This window comes from Pan troglodytes, chromosome 1 (assembly GCF_028858775.2).
Source record: "Pan troglodytes isolate AG18354 chromosome 1, NHGRI_mPanTro3-v2.0_pri, whole genome shotgun sequence".
Taxonomy (NCBI): domain Eukaryota; kingdom Metazoa; phylum Chordata; class Mammalia; order Primates; family Hominidae; genus Pan; species Pan troglodytes.
In genome coordinates, this window is record NC_072398.2 from 33,894,110 (window position 1) to 33,915,369 (window position 21,260).

The 21,260-nt window shown below is 36.0% G+C and overlaps 1 protein-coding gene across 2 annotated transcripts in view; it reads right to left on the reverse strand.

Moving 5' to 3' along the window:
- Nucleotides 1-21,260, reverse strand: part of KCNK2 (potassium two pore domain channel subfamily K member 2) — a 153,447-nt gene that overhangs the window by 21,301 nt on the left and 110,886 nt on the right. For both annotated transcript variants that reach the window (XM_001171677.7, XM_001171649.7), the window contains exon 6: nucleotides 19,732-19,871. In XM_001171677.7, the coding sequence (XP_001171677.1) occupies nucleotides 19,732-19,871 (140 nt within the window). The remainder of the gene's footprint in view (nucleotides 1-19,731; nucleotides 19,872-21,260) is intronic.

Sequence of the window (21,260 nt, forward strand, 5' to 3'; positions counted from 1 at the left end):
TTTTCTCTAGTTTTAAAATACCTTCAAACTACCAGTTTCTCCAATAGGGGACAATCCATATAGACATGATTTTTTTTTTGGTTTTTGGTTTTTCAATTTTTTATTGTTTTGAGACAAAGTCTCACTCCCACTGCCCAGGCTGAAGTGCAGTGGCATGATCTGGGTTCCTTGCAACCTCGACCTCCCGGGCTCAAGCCATCCTCCCACCTCAGCCTCCTGAGTAGTTGGGGGTACAGGCATGCCACCACACCAGGCAATTTTTTTGGTACTTTTTGTAAAGATAGGGTTTTGCCATGTTGCCCAGGCTGGTCCTGAACTCCTAGGCTCAAGGGATCTACCTGCCTTGGCCTCCCAAAGTGCTAGGATTACATGCATGGGTCACTGAGCCTGGCCATGATTGCTTTGTGAGACAACATACCCAGCTACCTGATAGCTTTAGTAAACACAAGAATATGATGCTATTCATGGATGCTGATATGGTTTGGGTATGTATCCCCACCCAAATCTCATGTCAAATTGTAATTTCCAGTGTTGGTGGTGGGACCTAGTGGGAGCTGATTAGATCATGGGGACGGATTTCACCCTTACTGTTCTCGTGATAGTGAGTGAGTTACTGTAAGATCTGGTTGTTTAAAAGTGTGTAGCTCTTCCCGCACTCTCTCTTCCTCCTGTTGCAGCCATGCAAATCATGCCTGCCTCTCCTTAGCCTTCCACCGTAATTGTAAGTTTCCTGAGGCCTCCCCAGCCATGCGTCTGTACAGCTTGCAGAACGGTGAGCCAATTAAACCTTTCTTTATAAATGGCTCAGTCTGAGGTATTTCTTTACAGCATTGCAAGAATGGACTAATACAGACGCCAACCATGGATAAATAGAACATATTTGTAACAGTAAACAGGTTCAAAGAGGCAATGGTGTAGAAATATAAAGGTGGAGTTGTTTCAGCCCCAATTAGCAGTGTCATATTAGAGATGAATGCAAAGACCCACAAATGGACAGTAGGATAAATTGATTAAGATAGAATATTTATTAAATATAAAATTCTAGAGCTTTGACATTACCCAAGAACTTTTGAGACAACACTTTTTACTTAGTTGCTTTTCATTTATAGACTCTACACTTTTCATCATAAATCCTTGGGTTGATTTGGCAAGGTGGGGCGATCCACAAGCAATTTCAAATTTACATGTCTAACAATTCCTCTGTGTATTTTAAGGAAATACTGTTTCATGAGACTCAGCTTTAGCTAATTACTATTCATTTAATAGTAATTAATTAGTAATTTATTTAATAGTAATTTTATAGTAAAATTAGGATAACTTCTTTTTCTTTGAGACAGAGTTTTGCTCTTGTCACCCAGGCCAGAGTGCAATGGCATGATCTCAGCTCACTGCAACCTCTGCCTCCCGGGTTCAAGCGATTCTCCTGTCTCAGTCTCCCGAGTAGCTGGGATTACAGGCATGCGCCATCATGCCCGGCTAATTTTTGTATTTTTTTAGTAGACACGGGTTTTCACCATGTTGGCAAGGCTAGTCTCGAACTCCTGACCTCAGGTGATCCACCCACCTTGGCCTCCCAAAGTGCTGGAATTACAGGCGTGAGCCACTGCGCCCAGCCCAGGAGAATTTTTTTATAAAGTTTAATCTGCTTATTTAAAATAAGAAGAGTGCTTTTAGTTGGCAATTTTTTATTAGGCCTCCTTTCAAAAAACCATTACCCTGCCCCTACACAAAAAGAACTGCAGGAAGTGTGTGAGTATTCCCACTGGTAAAATGCAGAGTAACAAAAGCATTGTCTATCTTGGATGTAAAACTATATAAAACATTTCCATTTGGATAGCCTGTAAACTGCATGATGTCTCAAAGCCAGGAACGCATTTATTCCAGTCAAGCATAAGCCCCCCTCACTTTTCCCTCTCAAACTGTGAAAAAACATACTGACTTGTTTTATGTGTAGTCCTTAATGCAGCACTAATATAAAATGTCCACATTAGCATTCAAGTGCCAGAAATAGCATCAGTACTCTGAAGATCTTTTAGTATGAAACACTGTCAAAGGGAGAGAGAGGTAGAACTAATTCTTTCCTGGAGCTGCTCATTCCGAATTCCTAAGTGGATCAAAGGGAATCTCAGATACATCATCTCTAATAAAGAACATTCCTGCTAATTTCCACTGGAAGAAGAAAACTTGTGTTGTTTGGAATTAGCAATCATTGTGAAGCCAGCATTTCTGAGCAAAAGTTTTTAAGTTAAAAATAGAAGCAGTTGATTATTTAGCATTATCCATCAAAGATAACTATATTTTCTCATTGGAGAGGTTGGAAAAACACACCAATTCCTCATTTAGAGAACCATAGTGAATTAATTTCATGTTAAGAACACACTTTCTCTAAGCACCCTTTCACTTTATCCAATACTATTACTATGCTTATTGTTCTCTAGAAACATATCAGCTGGATAAAAATAGCCCTTCCTGCCTGCATTTTTCTTCACTCAGCCATAGATTTCACCTTTCAAATCAAATACATGCCCTTCAAATCAGCAAATTTGTCATTTTACACAGTTTAGAAAGTTTAAAAATATTTAAAAACCTTGAAAATGTTATTAATACTTAAAATAGAATCAACTGTTATAAGGGGCATTTCATACGTAGGAAGTGGGTACTCTTTAGCTAGAAAACAGGGAGTCCTAAGGACCAATTATTTAAAAGTAAAACAATGTAAGTATTAAACATGCAAAAAAGCTTCCAGCCATAATACCATCACATCAGGAATAAAAATGAAATATTCCTGACATTTTGCTGCAGCTATAGATTAAGTTTTGAACTAGCTTCTTGTTTGATACATCAAACTTTGTACCACCTCTTACAGTAATTTCTCAAGATTTTCTTTATTAAAACATTAATCATTTTAGCCTCTTGAAAATTTTAAGTAGCTTATTTGCCAAGCTACTCAAATATAAAATTAATCACTCCTTAAATGTTGTCATTTGATTTTATATCTGTAAGCAATAATAGAATGAGTATAAACCACCAAAATAAGTACAGTTTGGTTCTACTGAAAACATTTTTAAAAATGAACAAAATTAAAATCTTACCTTTAGTTTGACAGAGATGAAAATCTAGCCCTTCAACTTTTATCAGTGAGATATAGATATATTAATATTGAAAATAAGCATGAAAAACAAAATCTCTACATTATTAAAGATTTATCCATTTTTTTCTGAATTCTATCCCTTCTGAGTTGAATCATTTTCTCTCTACACCCATTCATCCATTCAATTCAACAAGCATTTATTGAGTGCCTGTTATATGCTAAGCAGCATGTCACTTGATTTTGATAAAGCAAAACAGCAACAATTGCTTGTCTTACAAGAAATACTTTCTAGGAAGAGAGACAGCCAGTAGACAATGGCACATAGTAAGTTAGCACGTTGTATGGAATGTTAGACGTTGGTGAATATGAAAATGCAGAGCTGGGAAGGGAGAACCAAGGGTGCTTGGGGAAAAGGATGTCAATCTTAAATAGAATGGCCAAGGTGGGCCCCATTGACAAGTGGTGTTTGATGAAAAGACTTGACGATGTTGGGAGGTGAGCCAGGTAGGTACCTGGGAAAAGAGCACTGCTGACAGAGGGAACAGTCAGTGCAAAGGCAGCAGGACAAGAGTGTTCCTGGTGTGCTGGGGGAATCACAAGGGGACTAGCGAGGCTGGAACAGAGTGAGCACTGGGAAAGAGAAGAGGAAGAGAAGAGGCTGGAGGAATGGGGGCTGGATCATCTAAAACCTTTTATGCTGCTTTACAGACATTCGCTTTTACTCTGAGGAAAAAGGGAAGCCATCAAAAACTTCCAAGCAGAGAAATAACATGATACGACTCATGTTTCAAAGGATTATTCTGGTGTCTTTGTTGAGAACAGACTTTACATAAAGCAAAGGTGAAAGCTAGGAGGTCTCTGTAATAATCTAGAGTGAGCTCATGGTGGCACAGGAAAAAATGATGAAACAAGTGAGAAGTGATTGGATTCTGGATACGTTTTCAGATCACTGTTGTAGGACAACTTGATAGATGAAATGTAAAACAGGAAAGAAAGAGATAAGTCGGGGTAGTACCTTCTTTATGCAATTTTCTCCAGTTCACCCAGTTAAATTTAGTAATTATCATTTTTGTGCACCATTGCATGTAAAGCATATTCTGTATATCTCTATTACCGTATCTACCCTGTAGTGATTATTAGTAGATGCTTATATACTCCCTTGTACCTATAAATTTCTCCTTGAGGGAGAATGCTACTCTCTCTCTCTATATATATATATAACTGTATTCCCAATACCTAGTAAAATGCCTGACACATCATAGACAATCAAACCATGTCTATGAACAAACAAATCAATGAGTACTCCTGGAATGAAATAATTAGCGCTATGCATCTTTTCATAACAGTCCTCAACTTGCAAATCAGAGACACTATTCAGCAAAATCATTATTTTTTCTGTACTCAGACTATACTGACTTTTGTTGAACTTGTGTAGTTTGCATACTGCACTTCATGAAGCTTCAAAATAGGAAAGCAATTCTTACCCTGCCCTGCTTATATATGACTTTGTTGCCTTGCCTGTTCATTCAGAATCATGTACTGAACATGAAACAGTAGTTATTAAACCAAAGTTGTGTTTAAGTTAAATCCATTCATCAGGTTCTCAAAGTGTGGTAGAAATGACACAAATGAGAGCTAAGATGAATTTATACACGTGCGTATGTGTGTACACACACATACATGTACATACACACTATATACTATATGTACTATATACTTATAGTGTATATTTATATATAGTATATATAGTACATATATATTTATATATAGCATATCTATAGTGTACTTGTATAGTGTGTGTATATATATATTTTATATATATAATATATTTTATGTATATAATATATATTATATATAATATATATATAAAATATATTTTCCTATTTTGAAGCTTCATGAAGTGCAGTATGCAAACTACACAAGTTCAACAAAAGTCAGTATAGTCTGACTAATATATATATATTTTATATATAATATATATTTTATATATATTAGATATATTTTATATATAAGATATATTTTATATATATTAGATATATTTTATATATAATATATATTTTATATATAATATATATTTTATATATATTAGATATATTTTATATATAATATATATTTTATATATATTATATATTTTTTATATATTATATATTTTATATATATTATATTTTATATATTATATATTTTATATATTATATATTTTATATATTATATATTTTATATACATTATATATTTTTATATATATTATATATATTTTATATATAATATATATTTTATATATTTTATATATTTTTTATATATAATATATATTTTATATATATTATATATATATTTTATATATTATATATAATATATATTTTATATATATTATATATATTTTATATATAAATATGTATATTTTATATATAATATATATTTTATATATAAATATGTATATTTTATATATAATATATATTTTATATATAAATATGTATATTTTATATATAATATATGCATATTTTATATATAAAAATATGTGTATATTTTATATATATATATTTTATATATTTATAACTAGATATCATAAAAAATGCCCTCACTAAAAGAAATAGCTTCTCAAGAATAGGCAACAGGGCCGGGCGCAGTGGCTCACACCTGTAGTCCCAGCACTTTGGGAGGCCAAGGCAGGTGGATCGCTTGAGGTCAGGAGTTTGAGACCAGCCTGGCCAACATGGTGATACCCCATCTCTACTAAAATACAAAAATTAGCTGGGCGTGGTGGCAGGTGTCTGTAATCCCAGCTACTATGCATGCCGAGACAGGAGAATTGCTTGAACCCAGGAGGCGGAGGTTGTAGTGAGCCAAGATGGTGCCACTGCACTCCAGCCTGGTCCACAGAACGAGACTCCATCTCAAAACAGAACAGAAGAATAGGCAAAGGGAAATTGAAGGGGCCACTGACATATTACAAACTTTGACATTCGTGAGAAATTCCTTGAAAAAAATCATCATATTTATACTCACAGTTTCCAATTTTGAAAATGGATTTCTTTATATAGTAAGATATCCCAATAAACTTTATTTTCTACCTAGCTTTAGGGCAATATTTCATACGTAGCATTTTTCTCAGAAGATACTCAAGGGCTTGCTGATGTCGGGAGCTTATGAAAATAGCAAAACTAGAGTGGTTATGAACAAACAGCTGCAAGATGTGAGAAGCATTTTTGTTGTTTTTGTTTTGTTTTTAAACTTTTATTTTAGGATGGGGGATGCATGTGAAGATTTGTTACATAAGTAAACACGTGGCATGGGGATTTGTTGTACAGAATATTTCATCACCAAGGTATTAAGCCCAGTACCCAATAATTATCTTCCTGTTCCTCTCCCTTCTCCCACCCTCCCCCTTCAAGTAGGCCCCAGTGTCTGTTGTTTCCTTCATGTTCATAAGCTCTTATCATTTAGCTCCCATTATAAGTGAGAACATGCAGTATTTGGATTTCTGTTCTTGCGTTAGTTTGCTAAGGATAATATCCTCCAGCCCCATCCATGTTCCCACAAAAGACATAATCTCATTCTTTTTTGTGGCTGTGTAGTATTCTATGGTGTATATGTATCCATTCTGTCATTGATGGGCAGTTACATTGATTCCATGTCTTTGCTATTGTGAATAGTGTTGCAATGAACATTCACTTGCATGTGTTTTTATAATAGAATGATTTATATTCCTCTAGGTATATACCCAGTAATGGGATTGCTGGGTCAAATGGTAGCTCTGCTTTTAGCTCTTTGAGGAATTGCCACACACTGCTTTCCACAATGATTAAACAAATTTACAATCCAACCAACAGTGTATAAGTGTTCCTTTTTCTCCATGACTTAACCAGCATCTGTTGTTTTTTGACTTTTCAATAATAGCCATTCTGACTGGTATGAAATAGTATCTAACTTTGCTTTTGATTTGCATTTCTCTAATGATCAGTGTTATTTAACTTTTTTTTCCATATGCTTGTGTTGCTATTTAATTAAAGGTGAAAAACCAGACATTTTAGGAATCCAAAATAACTTGATATGCTGGATGGGAGCTAGAATTTATCAGTGTAGTAAAACCTCCTTCATTATGAAAGTGACTACTTTGGTGAGCGTATTTGTTTATTTATTTGCTTGTTTACTCACAGACATGTAAGTCAAGTACCTGTCCACCATTCTTGGGAACAACCTTACATAAGGAAACAATTCAAATGCATGTGCTTCAGACTAAGACAGCCAGTGTCACAGTTAATCATTTAAAACAGCAGTCCCCAACTTTTTGGCACCAGGGGCCGGTTTCATGGAAGATAACTTTTCCACGGACAGAGCTGGGGGAATGGTTTCAGGATGAAACACTTCCACCTCAGATCAACAGGCATTAGATTCTCATAGGGAGTGTGCAGCATAGGTCTCTCGTGTGCACAGTTCACAATAGGGTTCCCGCTCCTATGAGAATCTAATGCTGCCACTGATCTGACTGGAGGCAGAGCTCAGGCAGTAATGCTCACTCACCTACCGTTCACCTCCTGCTGTGCGGCCTGGATCCTAACAGACCATGGACCAGTACTGGTCTTCAGCCCAGGGGTTGGGGACCCCCGATTTAAAAAGCTATCTCCATTTGGGGGAGAGTATGTTTGCACATACATTATCATTGTGTCAACTGGTCTGCTAATGTGCCCTCTATACCACAGGGGAGGGGATATCCAATAGAATGAATTTGTCTGGAGTGGTAAGCAAAGCCCTATAAGGATTGAGAAGTGAAATGGCCAAGAGGAGATTCTTTAAGAAGATAGCCAAGAGATTCTAGAAGCAGCACTGTCTGATTACCAAGCATGGAGTTTTTATTTTCTGCTCTGTAATTCCCTTAAATTATCTGCAGGACTTCTATAAAGTTATAATCTGTTTCAGCCTTATATTAACTGTGTTATAGGGAATAAAGTGAGGTATCAATATGCATTATTAGAATGTCATGGCCCCAGAGAGAGCTTCAGCAGCAGGAGAAGCAGTTATGATGTGCTCACGTGAACAAAGAAGAGGGAAACCTGGAGTGACAGTCTTAGAGGGACACATGACAAGTCTAAAAGGCAGAGATTTGTGTAACATGCAGGTGCAACACATTGGTCTGTGGAGTTGAGACGCAATAATTATTCCATAGTCTGTATGTAATCAGAACAGGATTTTGAAAAGTTTTAGTTAACTAATGAATAAAGAAAATATAACATAGATGTGTGGCTAAATATGATTTTCCATAATGTAAAGGTTATAATCTAGTGTGAATAGATTTTATAGTACTTGGAAATATGAGTTTCAAATATATTTCCTTAGAATATTACATTGAATCATGTGAGACTGTGATTCTTAAGGTCAAAAACAGCTGAATGTCAATAATTTCACACAGTTCAACTTAATAAATTTCAAAAATAATATTATATAAGAGTATTCTACTCTTCCATATCTGAATGCTTTGATATGCATTGATTTTATGAAAACACATTCAGCTCAATATTTCTTCTTATGGAAATTTTACATACAAAACCGATTCAGCATCACTGGACTCAATCTTATATGAGTATATAGAATCAGAAACGGAGGTAACAGTAAGGCTGAGAGCAGAAACTGCCTTTTTACAGGATCTGGTCTCTGGAATTTACAGCCCATGAAGGGTTTTCTTAAAAGGCAGGTTGCTCTATTTTACTTGAACTCTTACCTTGATGCTTCCGTTTTACTAAAACTACTAGTGAATCTTAAATAAGATAATGTAGATAATACACCTAAGCCTGTCAGAGATTTTGGAAGCTAAAATAAAACTTACCAAATATGAATGTGGCACATGAAGTCTAAATCTCCCAAATTATTATTTTAACTCTTTCCTTGAACAATACTATTATTAAAATAATAATATTATCCTTGTAATTGTGTCCTTGAATTAGACAAACAATGATTGGTGTGTTACCAAATTAACCAGGATAGCAGAGATTATATAGAACAAATAGCCCCTTCATCTTAGTGGCTTAAGGCAACAAAGGTTAATCTCTTGTTCTGGCTAAATATCCACAACAAGTCAGCAGGGGACTCTGCTCATTGTAGTTACTCAGGGACCCAGGCTGACATGGCATCCATGATCTCCTATGGTAATTGTGCTGGAGGGCAAGAAGATCTTGAGGCACTCACTCACAGATGCAATTACGTCTTCTTCCCAGCCGGACGCAGTGGCTCACGCCTGTAATCCCAGCACTTTGGGAGGCCGAGGCGGGTGGATCACCTGAGGTCAGGTCGGGAGTTTGAGACCAGTCTGGCCAATATGGTGAAACCCCGTCTCTACTAAATACACAAAAATTAGCCGGGCGTGGTGGTGTGTGCCTGTAGTCCCAGCTACTTGGGAGGCTGAGGCAGAAAAATCGCTTGAACCTGGGAGGCAGAGGTTGCAGTGAGCCGAGATCATGCCACTGCACTCCAGCCTGGGCAACAGAGTGAGACTCTGTCAAAAAGAAATCTTCTTCCCATTCACTCATATGAATTCTGCCCACAAATCCTTGGCCAGATCTATTTATATGGTTAACCAAACACAAAAAAGAAAAGGAAGTACAATCCTAATATGTATCTGGAAAGAGAGTCAAATGAAAATATTTCATGATCAATACTAATGACTAGCACTTTTGCTGGAGAAAGAATAGACATTCTACCTTGTTTTGAAATAAGAGATTTTATGTGTGCACATGCACACATGGGCACACATGTGCATGTATACACATGCATGTGAGTTGTTTATTAGAAGCCGTTCATTTGGTTCAAATCAAGTTTGAGGCAGGAAGAGCTAAATTCTCTTATTACAATTAGGGTCCCATCCACTGAAAGCTAAACAAATCATCATACTTTGTTGCAAAAGATGATTAAATAATCCCTGACTTGATTATTCAAAATGCCCCCTACTCTCAGTCCCAACCAATCATAAGCTAATATTCATTTAGAAAAAGCCATCTTAAAGAGGAACTAAAACCAAGTTCATTTTGATCTATGTTTGAAAACACATTTTCTTCTGTTCTCAGCAAACATAGCTTGATTTTTTGTAAAATGAGATTTTTTTAGCTCTGAATACAGGCAAGTGCAATACTTTGGTTTGCTGAAGAAAGTCCAAAAACAATTTTGAAAGCTAAGTTCATGGTGGCCACTTTTCCTAACACAAATTCTCAAAACAGGTAACAGTCTCGAAATAATCAAAAAAGAAAAATAATATTATATCTTGATGCACTAAATCCTCATAATGTGCTCTCTAGCTAAAGAAAATGAAATTACTTATAAAGAGCTTTGAGACAGAAACTATTAACTTATTTTCCTATTATTTACAAAGGAATAGAAAAAAAATTATTCTGAATTTCCATTACCAGATGACATTCTGTGAAATACATGAATAAAAAAAAAAAAAGTTACCATTTATACTGAGAATTCAACCTAAAATTTAAAAAAAAGGAAGAAAACAAAAGTAATCTTCCTGCACATTTTTATTTTTTTAAGAAAACATTGAGCTATTGCCTCTTAGTTTAATAAAAGGAAGAATCCAGACAGGGTCTACCTCAATAGAGATAGCAAGACACTAGAAAATGTGTGGGTCTAATTCAAGAAAAAAAAAAATGAGTATGTGGGTAGATTTTAGGAACATTTAATGTAGAAACTAGTTCTTTTTTTTTTTTTTTTTTTTTGAGACGGAGTCTCGCTCTATCGCCCAGGCTGGAGTGCAGTGGCGTGATCTCGGCTCACTGCAAGCTCCACCTCCTGGGTTCACACCATTCTCCTGCCTCGGCCTCCCGAGTAGCTGGGACTACAGGCGCCCGCCACCGCGCCCGGCTAATTTTTTGTGTTTTTAGTAGAGATGGGGTTTCATGGTGTTTGCCAGGATGGTCTCGATCTCCTGACCTTGTGATCTGCCCATCTCGGCCTCCCAAAGAGAAACTAGTTCTTTAAAAAGTCCATAGAATATCCAACATATTTGAAATTTCTATATTCATTTTTTTACTAGGCTATTTTGGTCTCTGGTTTTGTGATTAAATTCTAGCAATATACACACCCTCAATAGTTTTTGTTTGTTTGTTTATCTTTTCTTTTGTGTTTACTTATTATTTCAACCAGGTAAAATGTTTAGACCTATAAGCACTCATGATATTTTATGTTCTACATAGAACAATATATGATGATATTATATATATATAGTCTTAAAACTTTATAAAATTGATTTGAGATAATTTGATATTAATTTATTCAGAAACCCATGTGGAAAGAAACAAGCATTCAGTAAGCATTCAGCCACATCACATACACTCCTCACCACATCGTCACAGCAAACTCATAAAGGAGGTACCATTACCTTAATTTTACCAAAAAAGAAATAGGGATTCAAAAGAGATTAGACATTTTGGTGATGTTTGCAGAGCTAGTAAATAGTTGAGATAGAATTAAATCTCAGTTCTGTTGGCCTCAAAACCCACTCACTTTTCAGAAATCATATAAATCATTTCTTTTCACTTGAAAGAATATACAAATTTTAGGTTGATTTCACTGATCTATACCATAAATAATTAGTAACCAAATTAAATACAAAAATCCCTTCTCTGTAGTTACACAGTAACAGATGGGTAAGCCTTGGGCACAGGTTTCTGATGAGTCAGTATTACCCACATAAGGAGAAAAGAGGAAAGAAGGAGGAGAAAGGAGAGAGGAAGAGGGAAGGGAAGGAGGGAGGAGAAGAATGGGGGAGGATGGGAAGAAGTGAGATGAGAAGGCAGAGGCAGAAATAAATAATAACAACAACAGATAAGAAACATTGTGAGCACTTGGGAAGCAGCATAGCTAAAACGTTAAAAGGCTGGGCCATGGAGTCAAGTCATCTGAGTTCATTATTGATTCTTCCACTTTACTAGCTGTATAACCTTTCACAAGTCACTGTACCTGTGTGTGTTTCTGCTTCCTTATTAGCCATTATTATTTGACAGCTGTGCATTTTACATCATTCTCTCATTTAGTATTAAAAGGGAAATAACTTACAATGTATTCTAGAAGTGTTTCCATTTCTGAACGTCTTCAAGTCCTATTTCATTTTTAGTATACATTTTGACTTATTAAGGCCTTCCTGAAGTTAGAAGCACAAAGGTTCATACATGCAACATAATACTGAGGCTACATAGAGACATAATTAGGGTCTTGGTTCTGCAGAAATGACTGCTCATACAATTCACTTCGGAATTAGACATGTCTGGGCTTCTGGCAGTTAATGCTGCCTTCAAGCATAATTTAATTCTTGCCTTGTTTTATTCTCCTCTCCAACTGCCTATTTACTAAATAGACAATAACTTGCTGAACTCAGACTGTGACTAGAGAAAGAAAGAACTTTCTCCTTTGCTTGATTAGGCAGAGCCAACATTGACCAGCAGATGAACCTCAAATCTGATTGCTCTGATCTTTTCCCCATCACATAGTGAAGGACACCCCTCTCCCCGTGGGAAAGAGAAGACGGGTCTTTTATGTATTCCTTAGTTTGAACAGCCCATTGTGACGCTTCCTGCTTCTATTTTATTTTATTCTTATCCTTTGGTCAAAGAAGAGTTACATGTGTAAGACATAAACCTGAGAAATTTTACAGTCAATGAATAATATGCCCATAGTCCAATTTCAAGTAGTCATTTATAACTACTTGAATATCTCAGTAAGAGAACAATAACAACAAGAAACACTGCCAGAAAAATTGTACCAAACAGTATTGCCCCCCTGCCCTACAATACGATAGAAATCAAAGCAATAATTACAAAGTCTGATATATAGTCTGAAGATCAAAGAAAAGAAGGAAGGGAGTGATGGAGGGTGGGAAGAAGAAAAAGAAAAGAAAAAAGTAAAAGCAGGCTACGTTAAGAACTGATCTCCAATCAAAGACTAAGTACCTTCTTAGTCAAAGCTTCTTTTTCTAGCATTGGAGGAAGAAAAGTAAAAGCAAGCATTATAAAGATCAGTAAGCGAACACACCACCTACGCAATCCTCCCAATAAAGAGATGGACTTCAAACTACCACAGATGAAGAGTTACTCCCAGCACCCAATACAGCACTCATCACACAGTAAGAACTTAATAGCACTTTTTGAATGAATTAATAATTTAGGAACTCAACATTAAATAATTCTAATTCCTAACTGGTCTCCATGCCATGGCTCAATTCCCCAGGGCACCATTCATATGGATTTCTATTAGTCATGCTCCAAGGGCTCCCATTTCCATAAAAACACTGTGACTGTTGCCCTTTGAAATTGTGTTTTATGTGGCCGGAACTATCTTAAGATATAGCTACTGTATTGCACCCATGCCAGGGAACAAGATTTACATTGTTTTCTACAAGAGTGGTGCATCAGGAGCACAACCTAATGGGGAATTCTAGTTACTTTATTCATCGATTTTATGTTATTATGTTAGCCTTTTCTTGGATTCTTTTTCTTCACCATTTTCTTTAGCCAATATGATCTACCACTGTAACCATCTTCCTCTCTTCAAAACCTCGATGCCTTTGCCTTTCCAACAGACCCAACCACAAATCAATTTATTTAACTACATTATTTGCTAAATAGTCTCCACATCCCACACCTTAAGTGAAGGTGTTACTCCAGGTTCTGTTTTTAACTCCACTATTGACTAACTTTACGAATCTTCATTAGGTGAATTCGTCTATATTCACAGCTCTCAGGTAGTGATGGCCCCAAACTATCTTCCCAGCTTTAATTTCTCCTACATTCCAGGCACGCAGATGCAATTTTCCAGAATTGAACTACCTGGATATCTGCTATGTCTGCAATCACAACATGTCCAAAATAAAACTATCTCATTGCTCCAATTTACGCAAAATCTCTCATTTTCCAGCATTCTGTAATCCCACCCAAAGTTAGAATTATGGATGTCATTCTCCTTTTCTCTTTATTGTGCACAATTAATGGGTTACCAAATTCTATTCCTTTTATCCCCCAAATATGTTTGAAATCTGAACTTTCATCTCTATCCCACTGCTACCCTAGACCCTTCGTTTGATAGTATCTGGATACCTGCAATAACTCTCCCAACTGATTTTCCTGAATCCAGCTTTGTTTGCAACTAATTCATCTTCCTCACTGTTGCTAACATCATTCATTCCACTTACTTAAAATCCTTCAATGGCTCCCTAAAGTTTTCTGAATAAAGTCTAAGCTATTCAAATGGCATATAAAATCTTTCAGATTGAAAGCACTTCTCCCATAAGAAATAATGATAAAGTGATATACTGCAAACTTTCCAGGGCCCAGGCTGCAACTATTTCTTAATTGCTCATCTCTGGCAAAGATAAAGAGCCTCCAAGTCCCAGCTCTTTTCCTGAAACAGTCATTGCCACCCAGAGTGAAATTTAGAGGAGACCAAATGCTGCCACCAGGTAATTAGCAAAACAAAACAAAACTATGTTCTTTCACATTCTCAGGCCCCTTCACAAAATTGGGGTGAAATAAAAATCCAGGGACAGTCTTTCAAGGCTTCTTGGCACTAGCGTTGTCCAGTCAAAGGGTGTAGTTTTCATACAATACAATGCCAACTTACTAAAGTGAGAGCCTCTATTTGCATAAACATCTCCAGAGACTAAGGAAATGATATTGGTAGAGAAGCATTGCTTGCCTATCAATTCACTGTGGCCAGCTGTGGTGCCACCCAGCCTGACAACACTAGCATGCTATGGTGTGGGCCGCAGTGGTGTTTATCTCATATGTGCACAGGAACACCCAAACACCGGTGCCTGGGCATCGATAGAAGAAATATGTAGAAATCACAGGCCCTTTCAAGCTCAAGAAATGTAAACAGTAGGAACCTGAGGTATGCCTGTGTGTAGTAACGATGCTCTACTCCCTGCTTTCCTCCTAAGCAAGCACAGATTTTACCTTCTGAGTCTGGTGGTCACATCTTATTTCTATTATGCCTCCCTCAGGTAGCAGTATTATTGTATTATCCAGAATATCTAAATAAGTTTTATTTTGTAAATGGAAACATTATTTCCTCAGAAGAGAGTACACAGTTTCATAGAAAAGATAAGTTAGCTTACCAATCCTTTCTGTTAAACATGTGCCTACCCTCCACTGGAGCTTAAAAAATAGACAAAGAAACGCTTTTATAGAAATGCATATGTTTCCGTGGAAAACTGGAAAATTACCAAGCTCATTATTGTTTTCCTTGATGCAGATCAACTATAATTATATGTGGCACTTTTGAATATATAGTATGTTTCAACAAATCATTTCCTCTTCAAATATTTCAGATGGATTAGCTATATCATGTTTTATTTCAGCATGTTGATGGAAAACAAAACATAATTTCATTAAAAGTATTCTTCATTGGAAACAGAATTTATTTTATTTTTTATTTTATTTTTATTTTTTTGGAGATGGAGTCTTGCTCTGTCACCCAGGCTAGAGTGCAGTGGCATGATCTCGGCTCACTGGAACCTCTGCCTCCCCGGGTCCAAGCAATTCTCCTGCCTCAGCCTCCTGAGTAGCTGGGACTACAGGCACCCACCCCCATACCCAGCTAATTTTTGTATTTTTAGTAGAGACGGGGTTTCACCATATTCGCCAGGCTGGTATCAAACTCCTGACCTCTGGCGATCCTCCCGCCTCAGCCTCCCAAAGTACAGGCATGAGCCACAGCGCCTGGCTGGAAACAGAATATGTTTTAACATAAAAAACAGAAATGGAATAAGGGCATATATGACTAGATCTATATTTTCATACTTAAACCTGTATGGTTTAAGCAGATTTGTTTTTGAAAAAATAATATAAGATTGGGGTTATTAGCCAAAATCTTTTCATTCAGGGAAAGCATGTGTCCAAGTATTATCACTTGGAAAATTTGAAGCTATATTTAATTTTGTATTTTTTATATTTTGTACCAGTTAAATTTTTTAGTGAAGAAGATTCCCAGTTATCAAAAATGTTTAGTGTTTTTATTCATCAAAACTGAAAACTAGAAATAACTTTGTTATTTCTTAACACTTTGGGAATTTTTAAAACTAACAGCGCCCAGAATGACTTGGGCATGGAAAGTAAGGAATATCTATTGAGCAGTCACCTGGCATTTGTTCATTTACACAGAGATGACAACTAGAATACATTTAGTTGGCTTTTATTGATTTATACCCTTTAGTGAGTTATTTCAAAACTAAAATTGTCTAATAATCGTTTTCCATTGCTTTAGAAATTTTAACAGTATTTTGTTTATAAAAACTTTGGCCATGATAATATTTTGAAAATTATAAGGGGCCTTTCCCTGTCTTTCTTCACATTCTCTGTTGAATTCGTGACCCCATTTTGCAGTTCCCTAAATTACATTATAAATCAGAAAATATACATATCTACTCCAATTGAAAGCTCCATTTCAACTGGCTCCCCTGTCCAGAGCAGCTGAAACTTTGGAGGGTTCACTTAAAGCTCTGGTCGTAGCCTTGACTCATGGGAGCTTTCGACAGATGCAATCACCAGAAAGTACATGCTACCCAGAATATTAGGTACATGCCAAAAGATGTGTGGTAAGAAAAAACAAAAAACAAAACCAAAAAACCCTGCAATGTTTAACTAGCATGAAAACACAATGCTACATCTCATACTTTCAGTTGAGAGTCATGAAGATCACTCATAAGTAGGGACACAACCTTGTTTTTTTTGTTTGTTTGCTTGTTTGTTTGTTTGTTTGTTTGAGACAAAGTCTGGCTCTGTTACCCAGGCTGGAGTACAGTAGCGCCATCTCTGCTCACTGCAACCTTCGCCTCCCAGGTTCAAAGGATTCCCCTGCCTCACTCTCACTGTAGCTGGGACTACAGGCACCCACCCCCATGCCCAGCTAATTTTTGTATTTTTAGTAGAGATGAAGTTTCACCATGTTGGCCAGACTGATCTTAAACTGCTAGGCTCAAGTGATCTGCCTGCCTCAGCCTCCCAAAGTGCTGGGATTACAGGCGTAAGCAATCCCACCCGGTCTTGTTTTCATTTTGAATAAATCAGTTATGTAGAAATTTGTATTTATTTGAAAAGATGGTGTTATGGCCTGATTTGTGTCTCCCCAAAAGTCATATGTTGAAGCCCTAAGCCCCAGTGTGACTGCACTTGGAGACACGGCTTTAAAGAAGGTAACTAAGGTTCAATGAGGTCAAAAAAGTGGGGCCCTAATCCGATAGGACTGGTGTCCTTTTAAGAAGAGAAAAATAAACCAGAGTGTGCATGCTCACACGATCTCTCACTCTCTCTCATGCATGCACACAGAGAAAAGGCCATATGAGGACACAGTGGGAAGGCACCACCCGCAAGCCTAGGAGAGAGGCCTCACCAGAAACCAACCCTGCTAGCACCTTCTTGGACTTCTAGCTTCCAGAATTGTGAGGAAAAAAAAAGTCCCATGTTATAACACCCAGTCCGTCATATTTTGTTGTAACAGCTAGAGCAGACTCATTACTTTGGAAAAGTATGCTAATTCTTTGACCCAGCTAGTCCTATCACAAAAAGCACTGTTTTTTAGTAATATGAGTTTTAAACATTTAAGCAGATATTCTATACCAATTTCATCAATTTATAAAGATACAAAATTTCCCTCTGTACTATCTGTGCCTTAGTGGCTTTCAAACTTTTGGACTGTGGACCACAAAAATATTAAGATATTAAGTGTGTATGTATATAATACATAGTTTATTTATAATATTATATGTGTGTATTTGTGTATCGCAAAACAATACTTTTCCTAACTACCTGACCGTATGAAATAGGTTCTGCTCAAGTCTATTTTATTTAAGAAATACATGCTTGTGTGCATGTGTTTTCAAATCCATTTGAAAGCCAGATTATTGCTTGATGTTTGAGTAGTTCTCTTTTTAGCTATGTTGTCCAAAACATTCCCTAGCTACAATTTCCATTTTTTCCCTTAGCATCTCAAGATACACATGAAGTACACATGAAGAATAACCATCCATTATATTTCTCTCTCTCTCCCATCTCCCACCACCCCCACACACACCACACTCACACACGCACACCACATACAATGAGCCTAAGGTTAAGGCAAATCCATTGAGGTCCTATTCAAAGCAAGGCTTTTCATACACTTTAAATTATAGTGTCAAGCATATTGTCTTACTGACTTGTTTATAATAAAAATATTTCAATTTGATGATGCAACTAAGATATAGACTATTGCATACAGACTGAATAAGTAAATTCCCAATTAGGAAATATGGTATCCTTGAAGTAAAGTATGGATAATTTACATTCTTGCTAGTTCACACAGGCACCTTGGGTATGAATAAAAAATTGTATGACTTGGCCTGGCACGGTGGCTCATGCCTGTAGTCCTGGTACTTTGGGAGGCAGAGGCGGGCAGATCACTTGAAGGTCAGGAGTTCTAGACCAGCCTGGCCAACAAGATGAAACTCCGTCTCTACTAAAAATACAAAAAAAATTTAGCTGGGCCTGGTGGTGCGAGCCTGTAGTCCCAGATACTCGGGAGGCTGAGGTGGGAGAATCACTTGAACCTGGGAGGCAGAGATTGCAGTGAGCTTAGATCATGTCACTGCACTCCAGCCTGGATAACAAAGCGAGACTTCATCTCAAAAAAAAAAAAATTATACGACTTGATAATTTTCAAAGAAAACATTTGTAAAGGGAAGTTAATTTCATCATTTTCTATCTTATTCTATTCCTTTTGGGTGTATGCTTAAAGAATTCATGCTTATAGCCATCAAAGAGTCTGACACTGGTATCTGTGGTCTAGGAATAGATAGTTAAACGAAGGCAATGGGTACTATAGGGACAGGTTTTACAGATTTGTTGTTCTCTGAAACAATTAGCAAAGTTGACTAAGACCCAGAAGCAAGAAATACACATTTCATAATAAAACATTACCCTGTCACATTCAAACTAATAGTGATCCTGGATATGTAAATATGAAATCAAAATTTAATTTCCAAACAATAGAATTTCAAAATCAATATTTAAATTTCAAATTTTCCCAAATTTCATGGGTCAAAATTCTAATGTTCACTTCTATATGTTTAGTTGTATAAGATAAATAAATTGACACCTTTTAAAATTGTTAAAATCTATATACAGGGAAAACGGCCATAATGCATACAGCTTTGGAATATATATACATGTGTACGTACAAATTTATATAGACATAAGAAAAATAAAATAAGTTAAAGGTAAAAAGCCTTCCACATTATTTAAAACATCCACTATTTCATGCTACTGATATCTTGATACAAATATTTTCTATTATATTTTTATTTACAGAATAAAATTTATTTTGTGCCCTTGAGAACAAAAGAAAGAAAAAAAAAAAGAAATAATGAAGAAAATGTTTCTAGTTACATCCTTTTTCATTAGAAATTACCCTCAGTTCTGAGACAGCAATTGGCACAGAAACATTTTCTAAGTGAATAAATTACAACTCATATATTTGCTCATAGCCTCATACAGCAAATTCATGCCAAATAGAAAATATTAACATTTTAAAATGTTTAAATATTTTAAATGTAAACATAAAAATAATTTAAAATAACCTTTATTGAATTAACTAAATAGAAGTTTTTTGCACACTTCTTAATTCTCACCTCTTCTTTTGTCTTTTTAGATATCACTCGGAGCCAATCTCCAATCATGCTCAGGACAGCAGCAAAGTAAGCAAGCCCTACAAGGATCCAGAACCACACGACAGGCTTATAGAAGTCCAGATATTCAATATCGGATCCACCTGGAGACAAAACAAAGTAAAACAAAATAACTTCATAGTCTTAAAAGTAAACAATCTAGGTGTTGCTAAAATTACTAACTAAATTTTGGTTTGCAAAACATAGAAATCTAGTATTCTTGTCAATGGAGTTACATTATTTTCTTCATTTTGAATTTCTCATTTTCACTCGTAATTCTTACCTATTTTTCAAGAACAAGTTAAGTTTTTCTTAATGAAACCTTTCATTGCTTCTTCAGATCATCATGATTTTTCCTTGCTCCATGTTTCATTTACATTTATATAATCCATCTCAGTCTAGTACTTAATTATTCTATGTGTACTAAGTTTCTTTTTCCACCTCTATTTTAACAAATAGAAGATAGGGATTACACTTTTATTGGTGTGCATTTAACTTAGCATATTTACCTCCTTGCCAATAAATACATGCTAGCTAATCAACTTAATGCCAAACTGAACAGCAAGTGAACAACTCTAGTGATGGTTCTTATTTTAAAGTCATCAATACAATGAATCACTAACAAATGCCAGAGACAATGACTTGACGGTTCGAATGAAAACAAACAGAAATTTGCAGGTAATACTACCATTCATTATTCTCTGACTTTTCTGAGAAATTCCCATGACTGTCATAAAATAAAACCATAGCTCTCAAGAAAAAAAATATTGGCAAGGCTCTTGTTTTTTTTTACTCTAATCCTTGAAGTACTTCTCCATCCACTTGGAACAATAACTATACCTATAAGAATCTGGGTTCATTTCAACACACCCTTTGTTTAGTACCCCATTAATATGGGGGCATTTATTAAGTCCCAACAGTGAAACTATTTTTATTTGATTTCTTACCTCTCTTGAAATCAAATACCTTTCTTGAAAAATTCATAATTTAGCCCAAGAAATCCTCATATAGACAGTTAACCTCAATGGGGTATATTGCATGATGGCAAAGAGAATAAAAAAGTACTATGAGAGGACATAGAAGAAGTGATTTTTACTTCTGGAAGAAGGAAAGTAGGAAGGGGAAAAGTGGGTCTTAGGTAATGAGGATCAAAACATGGAATAGCACAGTGTGGAAAATATATAGTATAGTCAAATGACTTTTAGTCATGGATGAATCTCCACATGTATTGGGCCAAAGAGCAGAAAAGTAGAAGAGAGAAATCTAGAAAAAGTAGGCTGTATCAGATTGTAAAGATTTGATCTTAACTCCATGGAGAATAGGTAAAAGTCTCTCAGGAGATAAGTCCTATATATTCGTGTTTGACTATCTCCACAGAAAGATCTAGTGGCAGAGAAGAACAAATTGACAGGGAAGCCCCATGAGAAGCTTTTGTTCTGAATTAGCTAAGAAATTATTGTGTCTGAGTTAGGGCAGAGATGGCAAGAAGAGTC